The sequence below is a fragment of the Ammospiza nelsoni genome, chromosome 23 (genome assembly GCF_027579445.1).
Source record: "Ammospiza nelsoni isolate bAmmNel1 chromosome 23, bAmmNel1.pri, whole genome shotgun sequence".
Taxonomy (NCBI): domain Eukaryota; kingdom Metazoa; phylum Chordata; class Aves; order Passeriformes; family Passerellidae; genus Ammospiza; species Ammospiza nelsoni.
The window spans coordinates 1,942,311-1,965,670 of NC_080655.1; the positions used below are offsets into that span (position 1 = coordinate 1,942,311).

A 23,360-nucleotide genomic window follows, 5' to 3' on the forward strand; every position below is an offset into this window, starting at 1 on the left:
CCCCAGAAAATGCTCTGGCTTTGAACTGAAGATGATGGATCCTGCTGCAGGCAGAGCTCTGGGGAGTGGGGTCTGCCCGGAGTGTGTCCCCCACAGTCCAGCCCGGGCAGTGCTTGCCGGGACGTGCAGGAGGAGCTGCGGGAAGGAGCCACAGAGGGGATGCCTGGGGTGGCTGGTTGCTCCTCCAGGCACTGGAGAGGGTTTTGCAGCAGGAGATCTCTGTGATGTGGGGGAATTTTTAATCAGAGTTTGATTTAATGGAATCACAGAATGGTTCGGGCTGGAAGGGACCTTAACGCTCACCCAGTTCCAGCCCTTGAAATGGGCACGGACACTTTCCGCTAGACCAGGTCTCCCAAGAGGGGCTCGCCTGCCCAGCTGAGCCCTCTCCTGTTCCTTGCAGGGCCCTCCGAGGCTGACGGTGCCGGTGGCCCGGTGGCCACCACTAGAGGGGAGCAGGATGCCACCGTGCCACCCGGCCCGTGTCCGGGGCGCCGGGACCCGCAGGGCTCTGCCTGTCCTGGGGCAGCAGCACCGGCTCCCTCCGCCCTGGCACTGCCCAGCCCACCCTGGCACTGCCCAGCCCACACTGGCTCGGGCAGGGGATGACCCACACCCGGGAGATCTCGGTTTGCTTGGTGCTTGTGTCGCCTCCCAGGTCGGGCTGTGGCACAGCCGGGATGAGGGTGATGGGAGGGCTCTGTCCTCACCGATGCTGTGCTGGTGGAAGTGGGAGAAAACAGAATTTCTCCTTCCTTCAGGCTGGGGTAAGCACCATGCTGAGTGATGATCCCACCCTGTTATTGCCACCCTCGTGGTGCCCCTGTGGAGCCGTGCAGGTGGAACAGGAGGGTGGCTGTGGCCCCTCGCTGCCCAGTGTGTGTGGGTAAGGATGTTCCCTGCTCCGTGAGCACCTGCTGTGGGCAGGTGTCTTCCTCCAGATGTGCACCTCCCTCCAGATGTGCCCCTGGTGGAGCAGCTGCTTTGGGGAGGCTCAGGCATGGTGGAACCAAGGTCTGGGCTGTGTGGGAGCAGTGAGCTGTGTGTGGCTGAGGAGCTGCTGGGGACAGGTGGGGGGGACAGGGGTGCTCATCTGTCACCCCTTGGAGCAGGGGCTCATCGGGTAACTCCGGCTCCATCTCCCCCGTGAGGGATCCGAACCAGCTCCCTCCTCCTCTCCCCATTATTTGTGCTTTCTTCTTGCCTGCCGTGATATTTTTACCTTCAGTTCGTTCAGATTATATGATCAAAGGAGCCACAAAGGGGAGAGAACAGAGAGGGAAAAAAGCTTAAAAGAAGAAAGGGAAAGGCAGTGGGCTCTGGGGGCACTGCCAGCTCTGCGGGAGCTGCCGTGGGCTCTGAGGGTTTTCCTGGGAGCAGCTCCATGGTGTGAGCATCCCACCTTTGATGGGCACAAGTGTTGCAGCTCCAGGGATGAGGGTGGGAGAGCTGACCTGCTTTTGCCTGGTGCGGGGCTCTGAAGGCAGCTGTGGTGTCTGAGCATCCCTTCATCTCCCCATCCTCCTCCTCAGCACGGGCAGAGCCTGACCCGCTCCCAGACCCGCCAGGAGCCACATTCCCCTGCTCCGTGCCCACTGGTGATGCGTGGCGTGGTCCTTGCAGGGGAGCAGGACCATGCAGAGGTCTGATCCCTGTCCCTGATCCCCATCCGAGCTGGGCTCTCCCGGCAGGCTGGGGCGGGGGTTTTGCTGCAGCATTCCCAACCTCCTGCCTTTGGAAGCACGGAGCTGGGCACCGGGTAATTCTGGTTCCTTAAAAGCCCCGGCTGTCAGAATCGCTTTGGAGATGGGCCTTCAAGCTGCTGCGGCGGGCGGGGAGGTGCATAATTTATGGAGGTGAGTTGAAGCCTGGGTCCTGCTGGCTGGGATGGCTGCGGAGCGGGAGCTCCTTGGGGCTGGTGAGACTCTGTCCAGCTTGGGTGCCGACCCTGGGCTTGAGCTGAGATTAATTTAAGCTGTTTCCTTGGTCTCACTGTTGCTGCTCGTCCTGCCTGGGGAATGCATTTGCCTGCTCGGCTCCTCGCTGCTTTTGGAGCCTGCATTAATCATGCGCTGCCCTCAGCATCCATCAGCGGCTGCTGGGAGACGACGGGCGGGGATGGGCATGAGGGCGAGCCTGCCTCGGGGGGAAACTGAGGCAGGGACTGTGCTGCTGGGGCAGGGACAGCTCAGGTACTGTCGATATCTGCTGCTGGAAGCCGTGGATAACGGAAGCAGCTGCTGGTGCAGGAATCAGTGCCCTGAAGGGAGAGCGGCAGGAGCGCGGGGCTTTGGGTTGTGACTCGGGTCTGGAACGCTGGGTTTTGGCAGTGCCTGGCTCTAGCTGAGGATGCAGACCTCAGTCTGTGGGCTCCGGACAAGTGGGCTTGTGGAAGGTGACTGAAAAACCAGCTGGGAAAAGTAGGGGTGTTTTAGGATAGGCAGGGACCAGGGCTGAGGGTGTGTGTGGGGTTTGCTGCACTCTGAGCGCTGTCTTGGGACACCCTCTCAGTTCTCTTAAGAAGGGACAGGGTCTCAGAGCCCCCTCTGAGCTGGTCACTGACCTGTGCTGCTCTGTGGGGCAATGTCCCCGAGGCCCCATATCTATTTTTTGCAATAATCCCCAGTGCTTATTTCCTCTGATGAAAGCCTGGAACAGCCAATGTCCTTTTCCCGCTCCTGCCTAATTGTCTCTCTCCCCTTTTCCCCATCCCTCCAAGGTCTCCGGAGGAAGGACCCGAAGCTTTGCGTGGGCTCGTGGCTCTGCTGCTGCCTCTCCTCTCCGGTGTAGCCATGCAGACCCCAGCACTCTCCTGCATCCCGACCTCCCGCTGCTCCCCCGGGGCCGGCAGCAGCGTGGGGCGCCGCTGACGGAGCCGGAGCCGGAGCGGGATCCCTCCGGGGCCATGCCGCCAGCCCAGCCCAGCCCGGCCCCCTGAGCGCCGCCTTCCCGGCCCGAGCTCTGCCCCAGCACGGCCTTGGCGATGAGCGGGGGTCACTTTTGCATGGAGCGTTTGTCCTTCTGCCTCCTCCTGAGTGCCTGGAGCTGGGGGTGGGCGCCCGGCGGTGCTGCCAAGCCCAAAGGCCAGGGCTACCCGCACATGAACTCCATCCGCATCGACGGCGACATCACGCTCGGGGGGCTCTTCCCCGTGCACGGCCGGGGCGCCGAGGGCAAAGCCTGCGGGGAGCTGAAGAAGGAGAAGGGCATCCACCGCCTGGAGGCCATGCTCTTCGCCCTGGACCGCATCAACAACGACCCCGACCTGCTGCCCAACATCACGCTGGGCGCGCGCATCCTGGACACGTGCTCGCGGGACACGCACGCCCTGGAGCAGTCGCTGACCTTCGTGCAGGCCCTCATCGAGAAGGACAGCACCGAGGTGCGCTGTGTCAGCGGGGGACCCCCCATCATCACCAAGCCCGAGCGGGTGGTGGGCGTCATCGGCGCCTCGGGCAGCTCCGTGTCCATCATGGTGGCCAACATCCTGCGGCTCTTCAAGGTAGGGCTCGGCCAGGTGAAGGGAACCCCTCGGCAAAACCCCCGCGGGTGCTTTGGCAGCGTTTCTCCACGTGTGCCTCTTCCTCCACAGCTGTGGGGAGGCAGAGCTGGCGCTGTTAAAATGCTTCTCCTGCCTCCCCCGGGTCCCTGGGGATCCCTTCCTCCATCCCTCTCCGGTGACGACACTCGGAGCAGGAGGATTTTTGTCTCATCTCCCCCGGCTTTGTGGCACTGGTGCTCCCGCTCTGTGGTGGGGGCTGGATGGGAGGTGGGCTGAGGGTGGGTGTGGAGCTGATTCTATGGGATGCTCCTTTGGGGGTGTGGGTTATACCCCAAAATGTAAATCCCACCTGAGGCAGAGGGCTGGAGGCAGCGATGGCTGATGGCAAGGGACAGCTGGGGCTGCTGTGCTCCAGTCCAAGGGGACATCAACCAGGCTGGGGACATTTGTCCTGTGCCACCAGCCCCAGAGGTGCTCAGGCTGTGGTGGGATGAGTAGGGCTCTTCCTCTTGCTCTGTGCCAGCTGCAGGAATGCTGAGGAGTTGATAATTCCTTTCCCCCTTGCTGTACATTCATTTATCCACAACCACGTCCCTGGGCTGCAGAGTGTGTGAACAAGGGTCCCTCTGCAGAAATGAGGGAGAAATGTAAATATTCTGAACCTCCAGTGGCAATGGGGGCCCCATCCCATCTTGGCCTTCTCCCAGCACCTTTAAACCCCTCTGTTCTGCAGGATTGGTGCTGTTTCCCCCTGTCTTTCCCCTCCTCTTCCTCTGCCAGCCCAGCGTGCTGAGAGCTGGGTCCCCTCCTGGGAGGGCTGGGAGCTGTTAAGTGAAGACGGAAGAACCAGATCACTGATGGAGTTTGATTTTTCTGGGTCCCTTTTTTTTTAAAAACGTGTTAATGTTCCAGGCGACGAGTGAGAGGGCTATTCAATAATTAAAATAATATAAATTAGAGGGAGTGGGAGGAACTTAAAAGCTATTTGCCAAGACAAAAAAGATTGAATACTTGTTCTGGAGAGGAGGAGGGAGGCTGGAAGTGGGGAAGGAGGAAGGAGAGTGACAGTCAGAATAGTCGGGAGCAACTGAAGTCTTTCTAGGTTCTTTTGTTTTTTTCCCTGAACCTTCTCCTCCAGTTTTGATCTTTGGGCAAAGAGGTGTGACCTGTTCAGAAGGATGTCACTGAGCTCATGTGCAGCCCTGCCCCAGCTGAGCAGCCAGGCACTGGTGCTGCTGCTGGTGCATCCTGAGCACTGAGAACTTTAATGCAGAGCTGATCCCAGCCCAACGGGGCAGGGGAAGAAATGCAAATGAAGGGATGAGCAGGTAGAGGATGGAGACTTCAAAACCCCTTGGGAGAGGAGAATAAGGAAAATCTCAGCCCTTCCTAGACATCAGGGAATCCCAGTGGGGGGGTTGGTGCCCTCCTTGGTGGTCCCAGCACAGGGACACCATTCCCATGGGACTGGGGTCATGTCTGGGCACAGCCATTCCTGCAGCAGGCAGGGGCTGGGGGTTTGGGGGGTCTGGAGGCTCTTCCCCCCGCCATGACCCGAGTGCTGCTGCTGCTCTTTGTTATTCAAACACTGCTTTTATGGCAGGGACATGCTTAAAATGAGAATAAGGCGACTTCCATTTCACGCCGCCGCTGACCTTTAAGCTCCGAGGTTCAGCAAAGCACTGACTGCCTCGGGCACAGGCAGCTGCTTCTGGGGCATGGCACTTGCTGGAGCTCTGCTCCCGCTTGGCCCTGTGTTGCTGTGTCCCTCCTGTCCCCCTCGGTGCTCCCCCAGGACGGGGACATTGACAGAAAGTGCTGGGAGCTGGCACAGGGGGTCCCTCCCTGCGGGGTGTTCCAAATGCCCTCTGAGTGCTCTGGTTTCTGGAGAGCTCAGGTGGTTCTTGGGGAAGGCTTCAGCACATCTGGGAAGGCTCTGGCACATCTGGAAGGGCCCCAGGATATCCAGCAAGCAGCATAGAGTGAATCAGAGTCTACCAAGGTGAGGAGCCCACACAAGTCCAGCACAGCAGCCCCCCCAGTTTTCCCCCTTCTCTCCTGTGGCCATGAGCACTCTGCAGGTGCTGTTCCTGTCTCAGAATGATGCTCTCCCTGCTTTTGTCCCATCCCACACTCCCTCCTGTGCACCTTTCCCTGCTCCAGCCCCTGCACAGCCCTCCCTTCTAGGCTGGCCTTGCTCCTCCCTGCCAGGGCTTTTGTCGCTCCTGCGCTACATAAATAAATAACGGGTCCTTCGTTAGCTGCCGCCTCCTAATTAAAGCTGTACATCAGTGGAACAACTTGCAGATGCGGCATCCTCTGTCCAAGCTGGTTTCATCACTCCTCATCGCTCTGCCTGAAGAAAATCCTCTCCCCAAATCCGTGCTCTGGGCTCTGTGTGATAGCATCTCCCTGGCGTCACTGCCGGAGCGCTCTGGCACCTTCCAGCTCCTTCCCACCCCTTGCTGCTGCCTCTCCAGCCCCAGCTCTACCCACTGGCTGCTGAACCACCACAGCAGGGATGGTGTCAAGGAATCCAGCCCCTTCTCCTGCAAATGGGATGCCCTAAAAGGGATCTGAGGTGAATTTTTCCTCCCCATCCATAAAGAGCTGTGACAAGTCGGAGCGCGAGCGCTCAGCGTGGGGTGAGCAGCCAGAGGATGGCTTTGACACGTGCCAGGCACTTTGAGGCGGCTGTTTCCTCTCCGTGGCAGCGAGTGCAGGCGCTCTCTGCAGCGCAGGGCTGTTGTACAACATGAATAATTCACCTGGGGACGGCGCTGCCCGCGCTGCAGACGGGCACTCGGCACCCGCAGCCCCGCGAGGCTGCGCTGCCTGGGCTGCCAGGTGCAGAGCTGGGTCAGGCCCTGGCTCTGAGCCCCTCCTGGCAGTGCTGAGCCCCTCCTGGCTCATGGCAGGGTGCCCCGAGGCTGTGGGGCAGTGGGATGGAGGGATTCAGGACATCCCCACTTAGCAGGTAAATAACCTTCACCGAGCGGGAAGGGGGACGCTCTGATTAATCACCCACTGCTGCCACTTCATTTCCTTGCTCTTCACTGGGCTTATTGAAACAAATCACTGCTGCCTGGCTCCCCTGGGCTGCCCCCAGCCCTGAGGGGTCCCTGGGCACAGCTTGTTGAGGAGGGGTGGGACAGGTGGTGGCAGGGATCAGGGACAGCATCCTCCTGTGCCTGCTGCCTGGAGTTTTAGCTCTGCCTTTTCCCTCTCCAGGGAGATGCCAAGGGCTGCATCCTGGGCCTGACCCTGTGCCCAGGGAAGGGGCAGCAGGATGGGGCTGCAGCTCCTTCCATCCCAGCACTGAGTTCTGAGCAGCCCCTCCCTGCCCCAGCCCCTATGGTGCTTTACGCTCTCCCTAATTAAAAGCTGCCATCCAAATGGCTCGATGATGGAAATTCTAATTAAATCAATTCCATCTTGTCAGCGAAGCAGGGCTTTGCATAAGATATGCATGAAATTAATAATTATGGGGAGGGAATTAGCTGCTCCTGACCCTGTATCTGGCATGGGGGGGTTGATGCAGGAGCCCCTGCTTGTGGGGTGCTCCTGACCAGTGTGCTCAGCTCTGGCTCTGCAGTGGTTTTTGGTTGGATTTTGGTTGGTTTTTGGTTGGTTTTTTTGTTGGTTTTTTGGTTGTTTTTTTGGTTGGTTTTTGGTTGGTTTTTGGTTCTTCTTGCCTACTCAGGCTGATGTTGGCATCAATGGTTTAAGCCTGAGCTGGGATGTGCTGAAATCACCACTTTTGCCTAATTCTTCCCAACCTGGGGGGATTCTGTCTCTTGCCGGTGGAGGAAACACCACAGCAGCTCCTGAGCCCCATTAATGATGGGTGATAATGGAGGGCACCAAATGCAGCTTTCCCAGTGCATTTGAGGTCAGTCACACCAGTCCATTGATCCTGGAGGAGCAGGATGACATCTCCAGCCCCAGCTCCCACCATCCCAAGGGATGTTTCTCCAGTCTCAGGGCACTTTGGGTGATGATTTTTGACTCAAAACAACAGAGGAAAGGAGGTTTGCCCCCTGCCCTGGGATCGCTCCCTACTCTTGGTGGGACAAGGAACTCTTGGGGTGCAGGAGAACTGGTCCTACTAATTTCCTCAACCTGGTCCTACTAATTTCCTCAACACAGGAGTGTTTGTCCCAGGCTGGAGATGAGCCAGACAAGGGACCACCAGTGCAGCAAATTTGCAGTTGAGAGATGTTTCCAGCTCCCTCTTCCACTGCATCCTTCTTTCTAAGAACCTTGAATTCCCTGCCTGCATTTTGCTTTTATGTACCTAAAAGGACTTTTGTCTTTTATCTGAGAAAATAGCTGGTGCCAGGAGTTGGGCTATCAAAAAGGCAGAGGGGGGAAAAGGCAGAAGAAATCTATGAAATGGCCATTTGGGAACTGGTATTTTATTTTCACTTTCATCCAAGGCAGAGGAGCGAGGGGAAAAAGCCCTTTCCTTTTGTTTATTAAAATGCAGCTTCCACTCCACAGCCTGTGGATCAACAGGTATTTTCTGGGCTTTGCTTTCCAGCTGAGGCTGGAGCAGGATGGGCAGGCCAGGGGTTAATCCAGGCTGTTGGAGCTTGGGTGGGATGGCAGTGGCGTGGGGAATAGCTGGGACCTCTCCACCTCCTTCCACTGTGCTCTGTGGAAGAGGTGAAACCAAAACACTTGGCAGGGGAAAAATCATTGGGAAAGGAGCCTCTGGAAGGGCAGGGGTGCATCCCTGCCCCCAAATCACCTTTGATGTGGGCACTGCCTCCATCCCGAGCCCGTGTCCCTCCTGCAGGCTGGGCAGGGAAGGGAAGGGGCCGTGCTGGGAGCAGCCCCCATGCTCCCCCCGGGACGAGCCATTGCCAGGCGAGCTCCTCACCTGCTGAGCAGAATTTTAATGGAGTCTCATGCACCGGCTCCAGCCAGAGATCCCCAACGAGCGGATCAGAGCCCCTCGGAACGGAGCACAAAGCAGATTGTCACGGGGAGTAATCCTATTTGTGCCTTGATAAAGATTCCTTCCTCTCCCTCTCCCACTCCTGCTTCATCTCTCCCTTTTTTTCATCTCCTGTTTTGCAGGCAGGTAGAAGGGTGGCTGCTCCTTTCCAGGGGCCTTTTAGCATTCAGGTGGAGTCGTGGGTTTATAACGCCAGAATCGCATTTAATAGAGAGAGGCAGGAGTGGGAGAGGGGAAATCACAGAGAAACAAAGGAGAAACTGGGAGATGCAGGATTGGAGGGGAATGGAGTGGGGCCAGGAGGGTTGGGACACCCAGCCTTGGTGCACACCTCATCCCTGGGCTGCAGCTCCCAGTGAGGTGGCTGGGGCTTATTACACCAGCTCTGATTCCAACAGCTGGTGGGGAGAACCTGGGCTTGATAATTTAATAAGCCTTTTCCATCTTTAAGATAAATGAGGATGTGTGGTGCGTTTTGGAAATGGAAACTGCTGTGTAAGTGTTAAACATTGCCTGATCCCACAGTGCTAAATCATTCCAGTGTGCTGGGAGAGGTGCAGGGGCTCTGGTTAATTTAAGGGGCTTATTTAGGGCTGGCAGGGGCAGGATGGGTTGGATCTGTCCCTCCTGGGGAAGAAGCCAAAGGGAGACCCTGGCAGTGCTGGCCACGGCAGAATTATGGTTTTTTTTATTTGGTCTCTCCCACACTGGATTCTCCAGAAACCCTTTTGGGGTCCTGCTAGGTGTTCCTGAGCTGCAGGTGTTCCCCAAGCCCCGATGTCCCCTGGAGCACCTGATGGTGGCACATACCCACCCACCCCGTGCTCATCCTGAGTTCTCTGCTCCAGAGCAAGGCTTTGGGACCGTGGGCACGGCTGTGGGGTGGAGATCATCACCTCCCTGCCCTGATTCTGTGCCTTTGCCTCCTCCATCCCAGATCCCCCAGATCAGCTACGCCTCCACGGCGCCGGACCTGAGTGACAACAGCCGCTACGACTTCTTCTCACGCGTCGTCCCCTCGGACACCTACCAGGCCCAGGCCATGGTGGACATTGTCAAAGCCCTCAAGTGGAATTACGTCTCCACCTTGGCCTCTGAGGGCAGCTATGGCGAAAGCGGGGTGGAGGCCTTCATCCAGAAGTCCAGGGAGGATGGTGAGTGGATCTCTCCCGGGATGGGAGAAGAAAAGGATGGGATGGAGGGATGTGTCTGGTTGGGCTCCTTGGGCTGAGCTGGGATGGATGCTGTGCTTTGGGGGATGGCCCTGAAGCAATGTGGGTTTTGGGGCTGCCCAAACAAGGATCCAGGTTTTCCAGCGAGGCTTGGGACCAGCAATCCTGGGCTGCCTCCAGCCCTGCAGGCTGCTTTGGGGAAGCATCTCCAGATCCCACTCTTTGCTCCCCAGCTCTGTTGAGCTGGTCTCACCCCTCCCTCTGTGCCTGAGCCACGGCGCTGGGCGCCTTCCAGAAGACAAGATTTTTACAAATACTCCCAGGTTTTAACAGAAAATCAAGTTGGCACCAGCACGAGCTGCGCCCAATTTTAGTGGAATTATCCCCCAGGGCAGGTGCTTTAATTTGTCTATGGGCTTTGGACAGGCAGAAAGTCCGTGCTCAGCAAAACTCTTTGGGAGGATTTGTCTGGAGGCAGAAAGCGTTTTGCTGACGGGAGCTCTGGGATGCTTAGGGGGGATTAGCAGCCTTGGGAGCAGCGCAGGAGCTTGTGGGGACCTGAACACCAACCCCAGGATGGGTGAGGAGCCCTGGGAATGGCTGCTGTGGCTGCTGCTACCGCAAACCAGAGGTGCCCAGGGACCCCACGGAGGGGCTGGCACAGCCCTGGGGTCCCTCCTGGCTCTGGCATCACCTCAGCCCCCCAGCACGGGGTGGGACGGGAGCTGAAGGGTGTTTTTTGAGGCAGTTAAACCCCTGCAGGGCGCAGGCTGCTGCTTATTACAGGCTTAAGTGTGTCTGAATGGCACATTAGGTTCTGGCAAAGTCGGTGGGACACCGGCCTATCCAGAGCCAGTCAAACTGCGTTATGGCCTTATAAATGGATAAAGGGAATAAAAACTTGGAGGTGACGAGCTCCTAATCAAAGCCCTATAAATAGGAGCGGTGTTAATTCCGTCTGTCGCGCGCGCGCCCTGGCACTGGAGCCGGCTGTGCTTTTAGCATGCAAAGGAACCCATCTGGGGATCCAGCCCGGGAGCTGCTCTTCAGGATTCTCACTTGAGAAGTGGAATATTTTTCACGGGGCTGTGGCTTCTCGAGGAGCAGCGTGTGGGGATGCTCTGGAGGGGTGGCTGCAGGGGATGTGTGGGGCTGCAGGTGCAAAGGGGCTGTGCTGGCAGGTTTGGGGAGGGGCTGGGGATGCTCTGCTGCCCCATCCATGGGTGCAGCCCCCACCCAGGGGATCTGTGGGACAGCTGAGGGTCTGCACAGGTTCAAACCCACTCTCCTCCTCCACTAAGCACCAGCAAGGAGTGGTGGTTGTGACTGGTGGTCCTGCTGCGGTGTGAGCTCCTCTAGCCAGATGTTAACGATCTGACAGCGTAATTGCAGAGTAAAGGAGTGCACAGGGAGCCAGAGCAGCCACGTGTTAATCTGGGGCTGCTGCAGTCCTGTAATTTGGGTATCCACATAACCTGGCGATTATGTGCATTAGTGATAATTTAGTTATCAAAAAGCAGATTTCCACGGTGCCTGCAGTGTGAGGGCAGCCCGTGTGGTGCCAGTGGTGATGCTGCAGCCCTGACATGCTGCAGGAATGTGGAGATTTGTGGGAGCTGTCTGTGGGGCCCTGGGTGGGCTCTGAGCTGCTCCCTTGGGAGAGAGTGTGGGGTGTCAGCCACGCTGCTTTGCCCATGGAAATAGAGCCACAGACATGAACAATGGTGAGGCTGGACCAAAACTGTGCTTTTTCTTTTTTTTCTGCCTTATTTTATGTATTTAACCCCCCCAAGCCGTGCCATCTGTGGTGGCCATGCCAGGCTGGAGAAAGAGCAGGCTCTGCCCACTTCACCTCTCTGTCTCCCCCTGTGCAAAGGGCTCTGCTGGCACCAGACACCTTTACACAAGCACAGAGCCATTGGGAGGGGGTGAAGGATCTCTGGGATATTCCTGGCTCTCAGTTGCATTTCTCCAGCAGCCTAAAGGACCCTGTGATTTGTCACAGCTCCCAGGGGCCTGTCAGAGGGACGGACGGGGCTGCCAGCTGAGCGAGGATCTGGCCTGTGCCAGGCTCTGTCAAGTGCTGGAGATTCCCATGGGGGTGTTTATGCCAGGGGAACAACCCCAGCCCTGTTCCCAGCCCCCCACACCGGCTGTGCCCGGGGTTCCCTCACCCATTGGGCTCAGGGTGAGCAGCTCCCGCTCTCCTCCCCACAGCGCTCTGCTTCATTTCTCATGCCGAGCCCGAGCCTTCGGAGCCGGGTTTTATTTCCATCAGGCAATAATGCTCATTGCTGTCGTTAGCAGCTCGCACTCAAGCTGTTTGCTTTCTGATGCATTATCAACTTGACCTTCAGTTTCAATTTTTAGCAGAGCCTCGCGTTGAAGCTTCGCAGCGCGGTGGAAAGCGGTTCTGCTTGAGGCACAAAGCGACCTCCGACAGCGATGCGGGGAGGAAACTCGCCCTGGAGATGGGTTATTCTTGCAGCTGGGGCTGGCCCTGGGCTACCACAGCACACTGACCTGGGTGGCTGTTACATCTTTATTCATTTATCTTTTTATCTTTATCCGTGTTTGCGGTCGCTCTGGTGATGGAGCTGTTGGCCCCTGGTGGTTGCTGGTGGCTGTGCTGGTGGCTGGAGAGTCCTTATTCACCAGAGCGCTGCTTTTTGGGTTTTTAGCATTGCAGAGATGTTCAGTCTGCAAAGGATGTGTTTTCTTCGGCCATTTTAAAGTGTTTTGAGTGCATTCTGCTCCCAGTATCCATCCTACTCCCCCAGAGCATGCTGCACTGGCAGTGGCTGTCAGCTGGATGGCAGGGACAGCATTGGGGTGTCCCTGGTGTCCTCACCTCCAGCCCCTCTGTCCAGCATTTCCCTATGCCCCTGACCTGTGGCATCACTTTGGTGCTCAGGCCCACCCAGGACCCTCTGGCTCTGCGTTGTTGAGGTCTCTGCTGTCTCCAAGCCCTTGGAGATGAGGGCTGGGATGGATGCCTGTGTAATGGAGCTGGCCTGCGCCACACCTTGTGTCTGGGAAGAGGGGAATATTCCCAGCCCAACTCCTTAGTCACATACCTGGATCAATTTTGCTGCCATTTCCCCCCCTCTATTGTTTCATCCTTCACTAAGTTTTCCATATTTCTAGTGAGGAGCCTGATGTACATTTGTGATGCGTTTGCTCATCCCCATGTGACATCCCTGGCCGTCTCTCTCTGGTTCCAGCCGGGCTCATTACTCGCGGTGGCTGCACCAGGAGGTCGCCCCCAAAAAGCCACTCCCAAATCTCGAGGCAGGAGCTTTGAGCTCAGCATTTCGGTCTGCAGTAGAGGGCCCTGATGGCTTCTTCTGTGATCATTTGCTTCCTGGAGGCTTTGAGGCAATGAGTCCTGGGGCAGGGGAGCAGTGAACCGCTCCCAGTGAATCAGAATTTCATGGGAAGGCTGGAATTAGGAGGGGAGCTGGGGGTGGGAATGCCATCACTGCTGGGCTGATCCCTCCCTGAGGTGCCCAGGGTGGGGGGAACATCCAACATCCACATCTGCACGGCTGAGCCCATCCCTGCTTCACCCCCTGAGCCAGGTCCCTGCTTGCTGCAAGCTTGGCAGGCTCTGCTGGCAGAGCCCCCTGAGCCAGGAGCTAATTAAGCACCGGCAATCAAGAGGGGAAGCCGGAGTGGCTGCGCTCCCACCGAGCTTTAATGGTGGAGATTAAACCCTGACCCGTGTTTGACAACAGGAGTTCCCAGGAGAGTCCCTGCAGCCCTGGGGGAGGACTGGAGGGATGGAGGATGGCGCAGGCAGCGTGGGAAGGGCAGGTTTGAAGTGGCCTCAGGCTGGGTTTTCCAGGCTGTTTTTTGCCCCGTGTCCTGTGGCACCAGTGGTGAAACTCATGGGATCTCATCTGAGCATCGTCCAACTGCCTGGCCCCAAACTGCCTCCAGCAGCTGCCTGTGGGGTGTTCCCCCCCATCCCCAATATTCCTGCTCCTCTTTGGTCCTTTCCCAAGCTGGGGGAGGAGGAGAGGGGTCCCCATGCCTCACCTGCTGCCTTCGCCCTGCGTCACACCTTGTCCCAAGTCAGGGAGAATGCTGTGCCATCCTGCTGGAGAAGGGAGAGTGGTCACCTCCTCGCCATTGCTGCCACCCCTCACTTTGATTTCTGGCTTTAGAGGAGTGTTTTGACTAAATGGATTTTTGTGCAAAGACAGTGGGAGCATCACTGGGCAAATCCCCTTCCCAAACCACGCAGCCACTGCCCCCCTGACACCCTGGACTTCTTGCTGTTGGTGATTACATTTTCATTAATTAAGGAGATGAAAACATTGCCAGCATCTGCTGTGGGAAGCAGGGGCTCCCTGGCCCTGCAGGCTGTCACCTGGAGGAGCTGTGTTCCTCGTTAGTTTGATTTAAACTAAGCAGCCGAGTAACATCACGGTCATTTCTGAACTGCCATCGATTTAACCTCTTGTTTATTTATGGTTCCATCTCCTCTGCCACGTGTGCAGGGAGATGTTCCCTAGCACAAGAGGCTGGTGGCACTCAGGTGTGTGCCTGTGCCAGCCCCCAGCTGCCACTCCTGCGTGCACGCTCCTGCCTGGCCGTGCCAGGGCTTTTGGAAGGCTCTCGGTGTTTGCAAACTGCTGCTTTTGTTGGATTTTCTCCACTGATTGCCATGGAAACTGTAATTAAGCTGCCTGGTGGCCCCTGGCAGTGTGCTGTGACACCCTGGCCTGGCTGGGGGCTCTGTGGTGGCCAGGGTGAGTGTCCCCAGGCTGGGACGTTCCTGTCCTGCTGGCGCTGCCGGCTGCTGCCCGCCTCGCCTGGCTGATCTGTCTGTTTATCCAACTCCCTCCTCTCCATCCATCTGGCTCCCCATATGGGAAACAAGCAGCAAATTGGCCCAATTTCTTACCACGGGAAAACAAACCCCCAAAAAACCCCTGGAAAGCCCCAGCCAGGTGGGGGATGCTGTGCCCCATCCCTGCAGCTCTCCCTGCCTGCTCAGCACCCAGCACATCGCCCTTCTCTTGGGTTTTGCCAAATTTTCCCAGTTTTCCTGCAGTCTCCTGGAGCCTGTCCCCACCCTGTCCTGTCCTGCTCCTCTCCAGGGCCCTGCTCTGGGAGTCTCTCCCAGCCACAGTGGTAATTATGCTGACCTTTGCTTGAGCTGCGATCTGTTAGTGGCAGGAGGCATCAGCCGTGTCATTTACTATGCAAATCGAGCCCATCATTTACATCCAGAAGGTCCCACAATGTTTAATTCTCTCTCCCATCTCTCTCTTTATTGGCATCTGCAGAAATGCAGGAGCAGGAGGGCTCTGGCTTTTAGGAGCTGGAGGGTGGGAGCCAAGCAGTGAAGTGTGGGGGCTCTTCCAATTGTCTTTTTTAATTTTAATTACCTGCTTTTGGATTGGCTCCTTGGAAAGCTGGTCTGGAACTTGGCCAGTGCCACAGGGATGGAACAAACCCTTCTGCAGGGCCCGGCTGCTCGGTGGTGAAGGGCTTGTCTGCTCTTCCCATGGGGTGGTTCTGCCAGGATTTGACCATTCTGTGTGCATAACCCTTTGCAAACCGTGGGCTGGGGAGGGACTGGTGCTTGGAAATGGCTGGAAAATCCTCACTGAGCTGCTGGGATGGACTGTGTGTCTGTCCTGGGGACATCTGGAGTGTAACGTGGTGGTGGCTGAAGGTGACAGATACCAGAGGAGCGGATGGAGGCAGAGAGGAGCTGTGGAGATACAGGGTGGGAGGGAATGTGGTGCAGAAGGGCTGAGCTGGGGGAAGAGGAGGGGTGAAGGCAGTGACCTGTGAGAGGAGGGCTCAGGGCAGGGCTGGGGGACATGTCCCAGAGGATTGGGTGGTGGCCAGGGGGTGGTGAAGTGCTCAGCCCCTCAGTGGGAGCGCTGGAGAGACCCAGCTTGGCCTGCTGGGCTGAGGAGCCCTGGATGGTGAGAGGGGCCATCCCCAGGGGACAGGGACTCGTGGCGTGCCTCAGTGCCAGGGCTCTCTCTGCCACAGGCGGGGTCTGCGTGGCCCAGTCCGTGAAGATCCCGAGGGAGCCCAAACCGGGGGAGTTTGACAAGATCATCCGCCGGCTGCTGGAGACCTCGCATGCCCGCGCCGTCATCATCTTCGCCAACGAGGACGACATCAGGTGTGCAGGGGCTCTGGGCAGGGATGCACTGGGACGCACTGGGATGTGTCTGCAGTGGGGACAGGATGCACTGGGACGCACTGGGATGTGTCTGCAGTGGGACAGGATGCACTGGGATGTGTCTGCAATGGGACAGGATGCACTGGAATGCACTGGGATGTGTCTGCAGTGGGGACAGGATGCACTGGGATGGACTGGGATGTGTCTGCAGTGGGACAGGATGCACTGGGATGGACTGGGATGTGTCTGCAGTGGGGACAGGATGCACTGGGATGTGTCTGCAGTGGGACAGGATGCACTGGGATGCACTGGGATGTGTCTGCAGTTGCAGTGGGGACAGGATGCACTGGGATGTGTCTGCAGTGGGACAGGATGCACTGGGATGGACTGGGATGTGTCTGCAGTGGGACAGGATGCACTGGGATGGACTGGGATGTGTCTGCAGTGGGACAGGATGCACTGGGATGCACTGGGATGTGTCTGCAGTTGCAGTGGGGACAGGATGCACTGTGTGGCGTGGCAGGGAGTGTCTGCAGTGGGGACCCACTCACACCTGGCACGTGGCTGCTATCCAACCACAGCCACACAGAGCCAGCAGAGGAAAATCCCTCTTCCCATCGGTTTTGGCAGCCCTGGATATCATGAGCTGCTGCTCACACCACGCAGAGGCTGCTTCCAGCTGGCCAGGGCAGGACCCAGGCACTGGTTCTGCTTTGCAGAGCAGCCCCAGCCCCAGCATGGCAGAGGAACAGATCTGGGGGACCTTTGAGGGACCTTTTGGGGACGTCCCCAGCACTCTGTGCCCAGCAGGGCCGGGGACGTGGCCGCACTCAGGGTGATGAGCTGCTCTGCAGGCGAAGCGGCGGCTGCAGCTCTGTTGTTTATGGAGCAGAATGATTCACATGGAGCTACCCCTGATTTCCTAAGTGTCTAATTTATTAATCAGCAAACATTATGTAAATGTGGGTAAACTGCAAGTTTAAATCAGTTTACATCAGATGTGCAAACTCTCCCAGTTTCTTTTTTCCTTCCTTAATAGAAATGTCTGTGGAGCTGACATCGGGTGGGAGTGAGAGGGAAAAGGGATTTACCTTGCAGGATAAATGGCAGGTCCTGTTGTCAGGGCTCTGGAAACGTCCAGATGGGATTGCAGCTCTGGGCGGGGGGTTCTGCAGCCTCCTTGAGCCCAGGAGTGAGGTTCTCCATGATCCTGACCCTGCATCGTGGAGCCTGGAGGATGGGAAGGACAGACTGGGAGGGTTCTAGCTGGAATTCTTGCCTGGATCAGTTCCCATGGGAATTTCTTGGGTTTGCCCTGGGGAGATCCTGCCCTGCACAGGGAGCAGGGGCAGCTGGAGGTGCTGCTGTCACAGAGTGGGACAGGGGCTGTGGCTGTCCTGGGGATGGATGTGCCCAGGGCAGCCCGGGGTGAGCATGGAGCAGCCTGCACAGCTCCCACTGCACGCCTGCCTCTTCCCATCTCTGCACTCTGCTGGATTTCTATGGGCTTTTTTCCCTTATTACACGTTTCAAACACCATCTGGACTTGAAATGATCAGCTCCGACACGGGGGCTGAGTCACAACCTGCCTTGGCTCTGCACAGGGAGATGGAGCTGCCCTGGGCCCTGCTCCCACATGGCTGGGGACCCACAGGAGCCCCCAAGGGGACAGCGAGCCCTGGGAGACAGAGCCCACAGGGTCAGATGCAGGAACAGCGCTGTTCCCATCCTCACAACGAGATCCTGGCCTGGCTGGCACTGGAAGAGTGTGCAGGAGTGGCTGGCACCAGGAGGGATGCTCAGCAGGACCGATGGCATCTCTGCTCCCAGTTTAGCTCAGCAGAGCCCAGCTGAGCCCAGCAGAGCCCAGTTTAGCTCAGCAGAGCCCAATTTAGCTCCATGCTGGGCACTGGCACCACTGCCTGCTCCTCTCCCAGGTCTGGCCATGCTGGGGGCACGTGCTCTCCACGCTGCTGCTTTCCCTGCCTGCTGCGGCATAACCTGATTCTTTTCCTTTCTTAATGTTGGGTAATTAAGGGGAAATTCAATTACCAGTCAGCAAATATGCAAATGAAGTGAGAGAAGCAGCCTGTGTGCCTGGGCTGGCAGGACAGAGGGTGTGGGAGCTGAGTGGCACCGCTGGATTTTGTGTGTCCATGTACACCGGGTTGTGCCTGGAGCAGGAGATACCACCAGCACTGTGTCCCCACTGCCCTGGGGCCAGACAAGGAGTTGGTGGCCCAGCCTCTGCTGCTTCTCTCCACAGAAGGGTGCTGGAGGCGGCCAAGAGGGCGAACCAGACGGGGCACTTCATCTGGATGGGCTCGGACAGCTGGGGCTCCAAAATTGCCCCCGTCCTGCACCTGGAGGAGGTGGCCGAGGGCTCTGTCACCATCCTGCCCAAGAGGGTCTCAGTCAGAGGTGAGATTGCCCTCCTTGAATGCAGGTTTTGGCTATGAAACCACTGTGGACTTTAAAGGCCTCCTGATTTGCCCACCAGCCACCTCCTTATTTTCCACATGCCGTGTTTTCCCTACTCTCCCTTTACCACCAACGTACCTAGTGAGGCATTTCCTGCTGCTCTCAGAGTCCCAGAAAGTCTCTGCTTTGCAGAGGATCTTCCCTGAGTGGACTTTCCACTTGCATCTCAGCACAAGTGACACTTTGGACACAATCCCACCACACTTTGATGTCTCCATGGCTCACATAAACTCCCTTTCCCTCTGCCTGGGGAATTTGGGAGCGTTGGATGCATCTCTCTGTCATCCCTGGGATTTATCCCCTCCATCTCCTTTCTCCCCGGGCAGGTTTCGACCGCTACTTCTCCAGCAGGACCCTGGACAACAACCGCAGGAACATCTGGTTTGCTGAGTTCTGGGAGGAGAATTTCCACTGCAAGCTGAGCCGGCACGCGCTGAGGAAGGGCAGCAGCATCAAGAAATGCACCAGTGAGAGCTGGGGGGCTGCTCTGGGAGGCTGGGGGCTCACGGGGCGGGTGTGGCTCTGCTCGTGAGCATGGAGTTATTCTGATCCTGGTGGGGATCCCCATTCCAGGTTCCTAACTGCTCCCTCAAGCCCCAGTGTGCATTTTGAGTCATTTCCAGCCAAAAGAGGCTTTGGGGACTGGTGCAGTAAACAAGGCAGCCGGGGATCTGTCTTGCTGACAGCGCTGCTGTCAGGTGATGGTTGGAGGCTCGGGGAGGTGACATGTTTACTGAGAGATGGGAGAGATTTACTGCCTGCCTGGCACCGCCTGAAGACAGATGACGGCGCCGTGGCTCGCGGGCTGCGACGTCGCAGGGCTTGGGGACATTGGCACGTCCCTTTGTCCCCTTGGGAGGGATGTCTTGGAAGGCATCAGACAGAGGGACCTGGCTGTGCCTGTGAAGCTGGGTGGTGAAGGTTTTGTTTTCCCCCTGCTTTCACCACTGAGGATGAGTGAGATGGTGCTTCCACACCCCCGTCCCTGCAGGCATTCCCCAAGGGTTCAGCTGATGATCTGGGTGGGTGGGAGCTGAACAAGCAGCAAGGGCACGCCAGGAAACTGGCTTGTGGCCGTGGCCTTGGGTAGCCAAGAGCTCCTCATCCTTCTCCAGAGCATCACGGAACCCTTGGCCCCAGGAGATGCATGAGCAGGCCCTGTGAGCACTGATCTCCTCATCTCCACCGTGATGTAGCTTTTAAACAGGTGATATTTCAGGGCCATGGTGTCAGTGGAAGCAGCTGAAACTACGATGTGGCAAATGTCCTAGGAGCTGTCTGTAAATCATCGGAATTTGTCAGCAAATAAACCATCTCCCGAGTGATTCCTTGGCAGATAGAGCAGGGAGCTAACGCCTGGTGAAGCAAATCACCTGCCCCTGCAGATCCATGAGCTCCTGCCTTGCTGGGCTGATGGCAGATGCCCAGTTTGGGGCTGTTTCCCTCAGGTTTGGGTAAAGCCCAACATGGCCAAGAAATGCCAGCTTGGCTAGTTTATTCCACCCCAAAAACGAAACCAAAGGATCCCACTCTGAACCAGACAGCTCCTGGCTCCCTTTCCTGGATGGGAGGGCTGGGAGGAAGGCTGAGCTGATGGAATTCCTGATGGTTACCCCTGGGACCAGCCCTAGCACCCATCAGATGTTTGCCACGAGCCTCCCATATGGAGGGACCATCCCTGCTCCTGGATGGGCTCGCCCAGCCCAAAAACACAGCAAGGGGTGCTGGGTGCTGCCACCAGCACCCACAAAATTTGGAGATTCTCCGTCCCCAGCTGCCCACAGATGTGCTGGGAGTGATTTTGATTAAGTCCTGCCAAAAGGCAGCACCAGTGGTGTGCTGCGAATTGATTCTGATCCCGTCTCATCCGCCGCTCGGCAAGAGCCGCGTCCCTCCTCCGAGGGGGCCGCCGAGCCTCGTCACGCTCTTGAAAATTAATTACCAGCCCTGTAAAACGATGCATGACCCTGCTATTATAATCAGCAGGTCACCTCCCTTCCGTGGCCCTCGTCTATTGGAGCTTGGCAGAGATTTATTGTCTCCAGGTTGGGAACAAGCCTCGTCTGTCTGCAACACATTGCCCCTCTGTGCACCGGCCTAATTCCCGTCTGGAAAAAAGCAGCTGGGGCCGGGGGCAAGGTGCTGACAGACAGAGGGACAGCCCCAGGGATGGCTCCTTATCTGCACTGCTCAGCCTTGGCACAGGGATGAAAATGCAGCCTCCACAGCCTGTGCTATTGCGGTGGTTGGATTTTGGGATGCGCGCAGGATTGAGGTGACTGAGGAAAGCTGAGGAGCTGCAAGGACAAGCCCCAGGTCCTGTGTGTGCCCTGGGCAGCACAGTGCTGGGGATGGTGGCAGGGCTGTGACATCCCCGTGGGCTCAGCTCCCTGGACAGTCTATTACAGCTCTTCTTTTAATGGGTAATTATCTTGACAAGACAGAGTGGCCTGTCTGCGCCTTTGGAGATGAATATGGGGAAGGGCCTGAAGTTGAGGGAGAAGATTAATGGCTCCTGTCAATAATGTGGAAGGAGGGATCACCTGCCGGGCTTTGCATGAGTAATCTCCACATTCCAAAAGCGTTTTTATAACTTTGAAGGATGGGCTATGTATTCACCTCCCCGATATCATCTTTTCCTGTCGGTCAGTTCCTTATCAGTTCGCTTTAGTGTCATGTCAGTGGCACAGGTCCCGGCACAGGGACCTCCAGCACAGCTCACAGGGCTGTCCCCTCTCACTGGAACTCATCCCAGTCCCCCACAGCAGGGAAGGACTGTCAGTACACAGTGCTTGGTTCCCTGCAGTCCCTGTGAGTCCCACCTCGCATGAGGGCGCATCCCTGCGTGGTGGAGCTGGAGTTAATTTTGGGCACCCTGGCGTGGCTTTCTAGGATGTGCCGCCTCTCCAGAGGAGGGAGGTGGTGCCCTCGGCTCCCTGACAAGCCCTCCCTCCCACTGGAGGCCTGGCAGGATGCCTGGCCATGCCTCGGGGCAGGGATGGAGGGGCAGAGGCCAAGGCTCTCCATAGCGGTGCCCCTTGGGAGACGCTCTCTTAGCTGTAATTAACAGCGTGCTGCGTTAATCGGTGTCTTCTGCTAAGTGATTAACATGTTTGTGGTCCCATTAGGGGCGGTTCTGACAGGGGGGAAGGCAGCTGTCACTGGTAATTGCCAGATCCCTGCAGGATCCTGCCAGCCGGGGAGGCTGTGGGGTCAGCAAGGCAGGGGGGTGGCAGGGGTGACAAGGGGAGTGCGGTGACAGGAGGCTTTGGGAGTGAGATGGGGACAGGCAGGTAGTGATGGATGCATCCTGGATGGTCCTTGACACCACTGCTGGAGCCTGAGCTGGTGGAAACTCCCGGGAGATGAGGGAGGGATGTCAGTCACAGTCCAGCCTGCATCCTGTTGGGGATCTGGGAGTTGAGATGTCCCATGGCACAGGGACGTGACACCCCCAGGGCTCTTGGAAGCACAGCAGGCTGCAGCACCCACATTTCCAGAACCTCCCAACGAGGAGGTTGGCTGGGTATTCCCCAGGGAATGTTCCTTGGCTGCGTGTGCAGGTTTGGGAGTGGGGTTGGAATTTCCAGCTGCTCCACTCCAGGGTGGGATCGTTTGCAAGGCTTTGGGTGCAGCAGACACATCCTGGTGGGCACAGGAGGTGGAACCCCCTTCCCCTGTCCCCGCAGACCGGGAGAGGATCGGCCAGGACTCCTCGTACGAGCAGGAGGGGAAGGTGCAGTTCGTCATCGACGCCGTCTACGCCATGGGACACGCCCTGCACAACATGCACAAGAACCTGTGCCCCGGCAAGGTGGGGCTGTGCCCCCGCATGGACCCCGTGGACGGCGTGGAGCTGCTCAAGTACATCCGCAACGTCAACTTCTCAGGTCTGCTGTGCCCTGGGGCGGTGGCAGGGGCGGCCCTGGGGTCTCTGCTTGTCCCCAGTGTGGGTGACACAGCAGCACCCACGGTTTATTTGTGGTACCATCTGGCAGCTGCTGCACTGTGAGTGCAGCCAGGAGGGAGGGTGGCAGATCAGCAGGTGAGGAGGTCTGAGCTTCCACATCTCCTGAGTGCCTTTGGAGCGTAAATCCGGCAGCAATCCTGCCCCCACCTGCTGCCCTGCTCTCACCCTGCCCTCACCTGCTGCCCTACCCTCACCCTGTGCTCATCCTGCCCTCACCTGCTGCCCTACCCTCACCCTGCCCTAATCCTGCCCTCACCCTCTGTCCTGCCCAGCCTCTCCCCCTGCCAGCTCCTCCCTCCCAGCTGGCACAGGTCCCACTGCCTCCTGCTGCTCTGCCCTTGTCTGTCTCAGATCTCCTCTGGAATCACATCTTTTCCTCTGCCCTTTCTCCTTAATAAACATTTTCTGTCTGGTCCCCTTATTATTTCTATTTATCTCCACCCTCTGATCTCCTCCACAGTGTCTCTTTTATTTATTTTCCCCTCTTGATTCTTCTCTTCCTTCTTTTCATTAGCGTTTATCTCCAGAATTCACTTGATTTAGCTTTTAAAGCTGCTTTTACCCCTTTCTTAGAAGAAGCAGTGAGGGGGAGCATCAATCCAGAGCCCCCTTGGACCCCAGGGAGCAGGGTGGAGGTGCTGGGGGTGCTGTGGGTGCTGAGCCCCCCCTTTCCCACAGGCATTGCTGGGACTCCTGTGACATTCAATGAGAACGGAGATGCTCCAGGGCGTTATGACATCTACCAGTACCAGATCAGGAACTCCACCCCTGAGTACAAAGTCATCGGGCAGTGGACAGACCACCTGCACCTCAAGGTAAGGGCGTGGCCCAAGGGGAAGGTCCCGCAGGTTTCTCTTCTCACCACGGAGAGTCTGGGAGCCCCTGGGAGCAAAGCCAGGCAGCCAAAGGTGTGGGGGCAGAGGGGAAGGTGTCCCCCAGGTACACACCTGTGCTTCAGCACGTGTGACCACACCCTAGGGACTCTGGGTGTGGGACAGGAGACAGGAGCCAGATCAGAGCAGATGCAGTTTCCTCAGGGATAGAGGGGCTTCATTTCGATTCCTGTTGTTGAATGTTCCCAAAAGGCCAATGGAGAGCTTCACCGCCTCTCTGGCCCC

At 57.5% G+C, this 23,360-nt stretch overlaps 1 protein-coding gene across 1 annotated transcript in view; it reads left to right on the forward strand.

The window, feature by feature from the left end:
• Positions 1 to 2,461: 2,461 nt before the first annotated feature.
• Positions 2,462 to 23,360, forward strand: part of GRM4 (glutamate metabotropic receptor 4) — a 29,389-nt gene continuing 8,490 nt past the window's right edge. Inside the window, exons 1-7 of the mRNA XM_059488063.1 lie at positions 2,462 to 3,502; positions 9,403 to 9,619; positions 15,656 to 15,791; positions 18,058 to 18,212; positions 18,599 to 18,739; positions 21,962 to 22,162; positions 22,921 to 23,057. Of these exons, the coding sequence (XP_059344046.1) occupies positions 2,984 to 3,502; positions 9,403 to 9,619; positions 15,656 to 15,791; positions 18,058 to 18,212; positions 18,599 to 18,739; positions 21,962 to 22,162; positions 22,921 to 23,057 (1,506 nt within the window). The 5' untranslated portion in view covers positions 2,462 to 2,983. The remainder of the gene's footprint in view (positions 3,503 to 9,402; positions 9,620 to 15,655; positions 15,792 to 18,057; positions 18,213 to 18,598; positions 18,740 to 21,961; positions 22,163 to 22,920; positions 23,058 to 23,360) is intronic.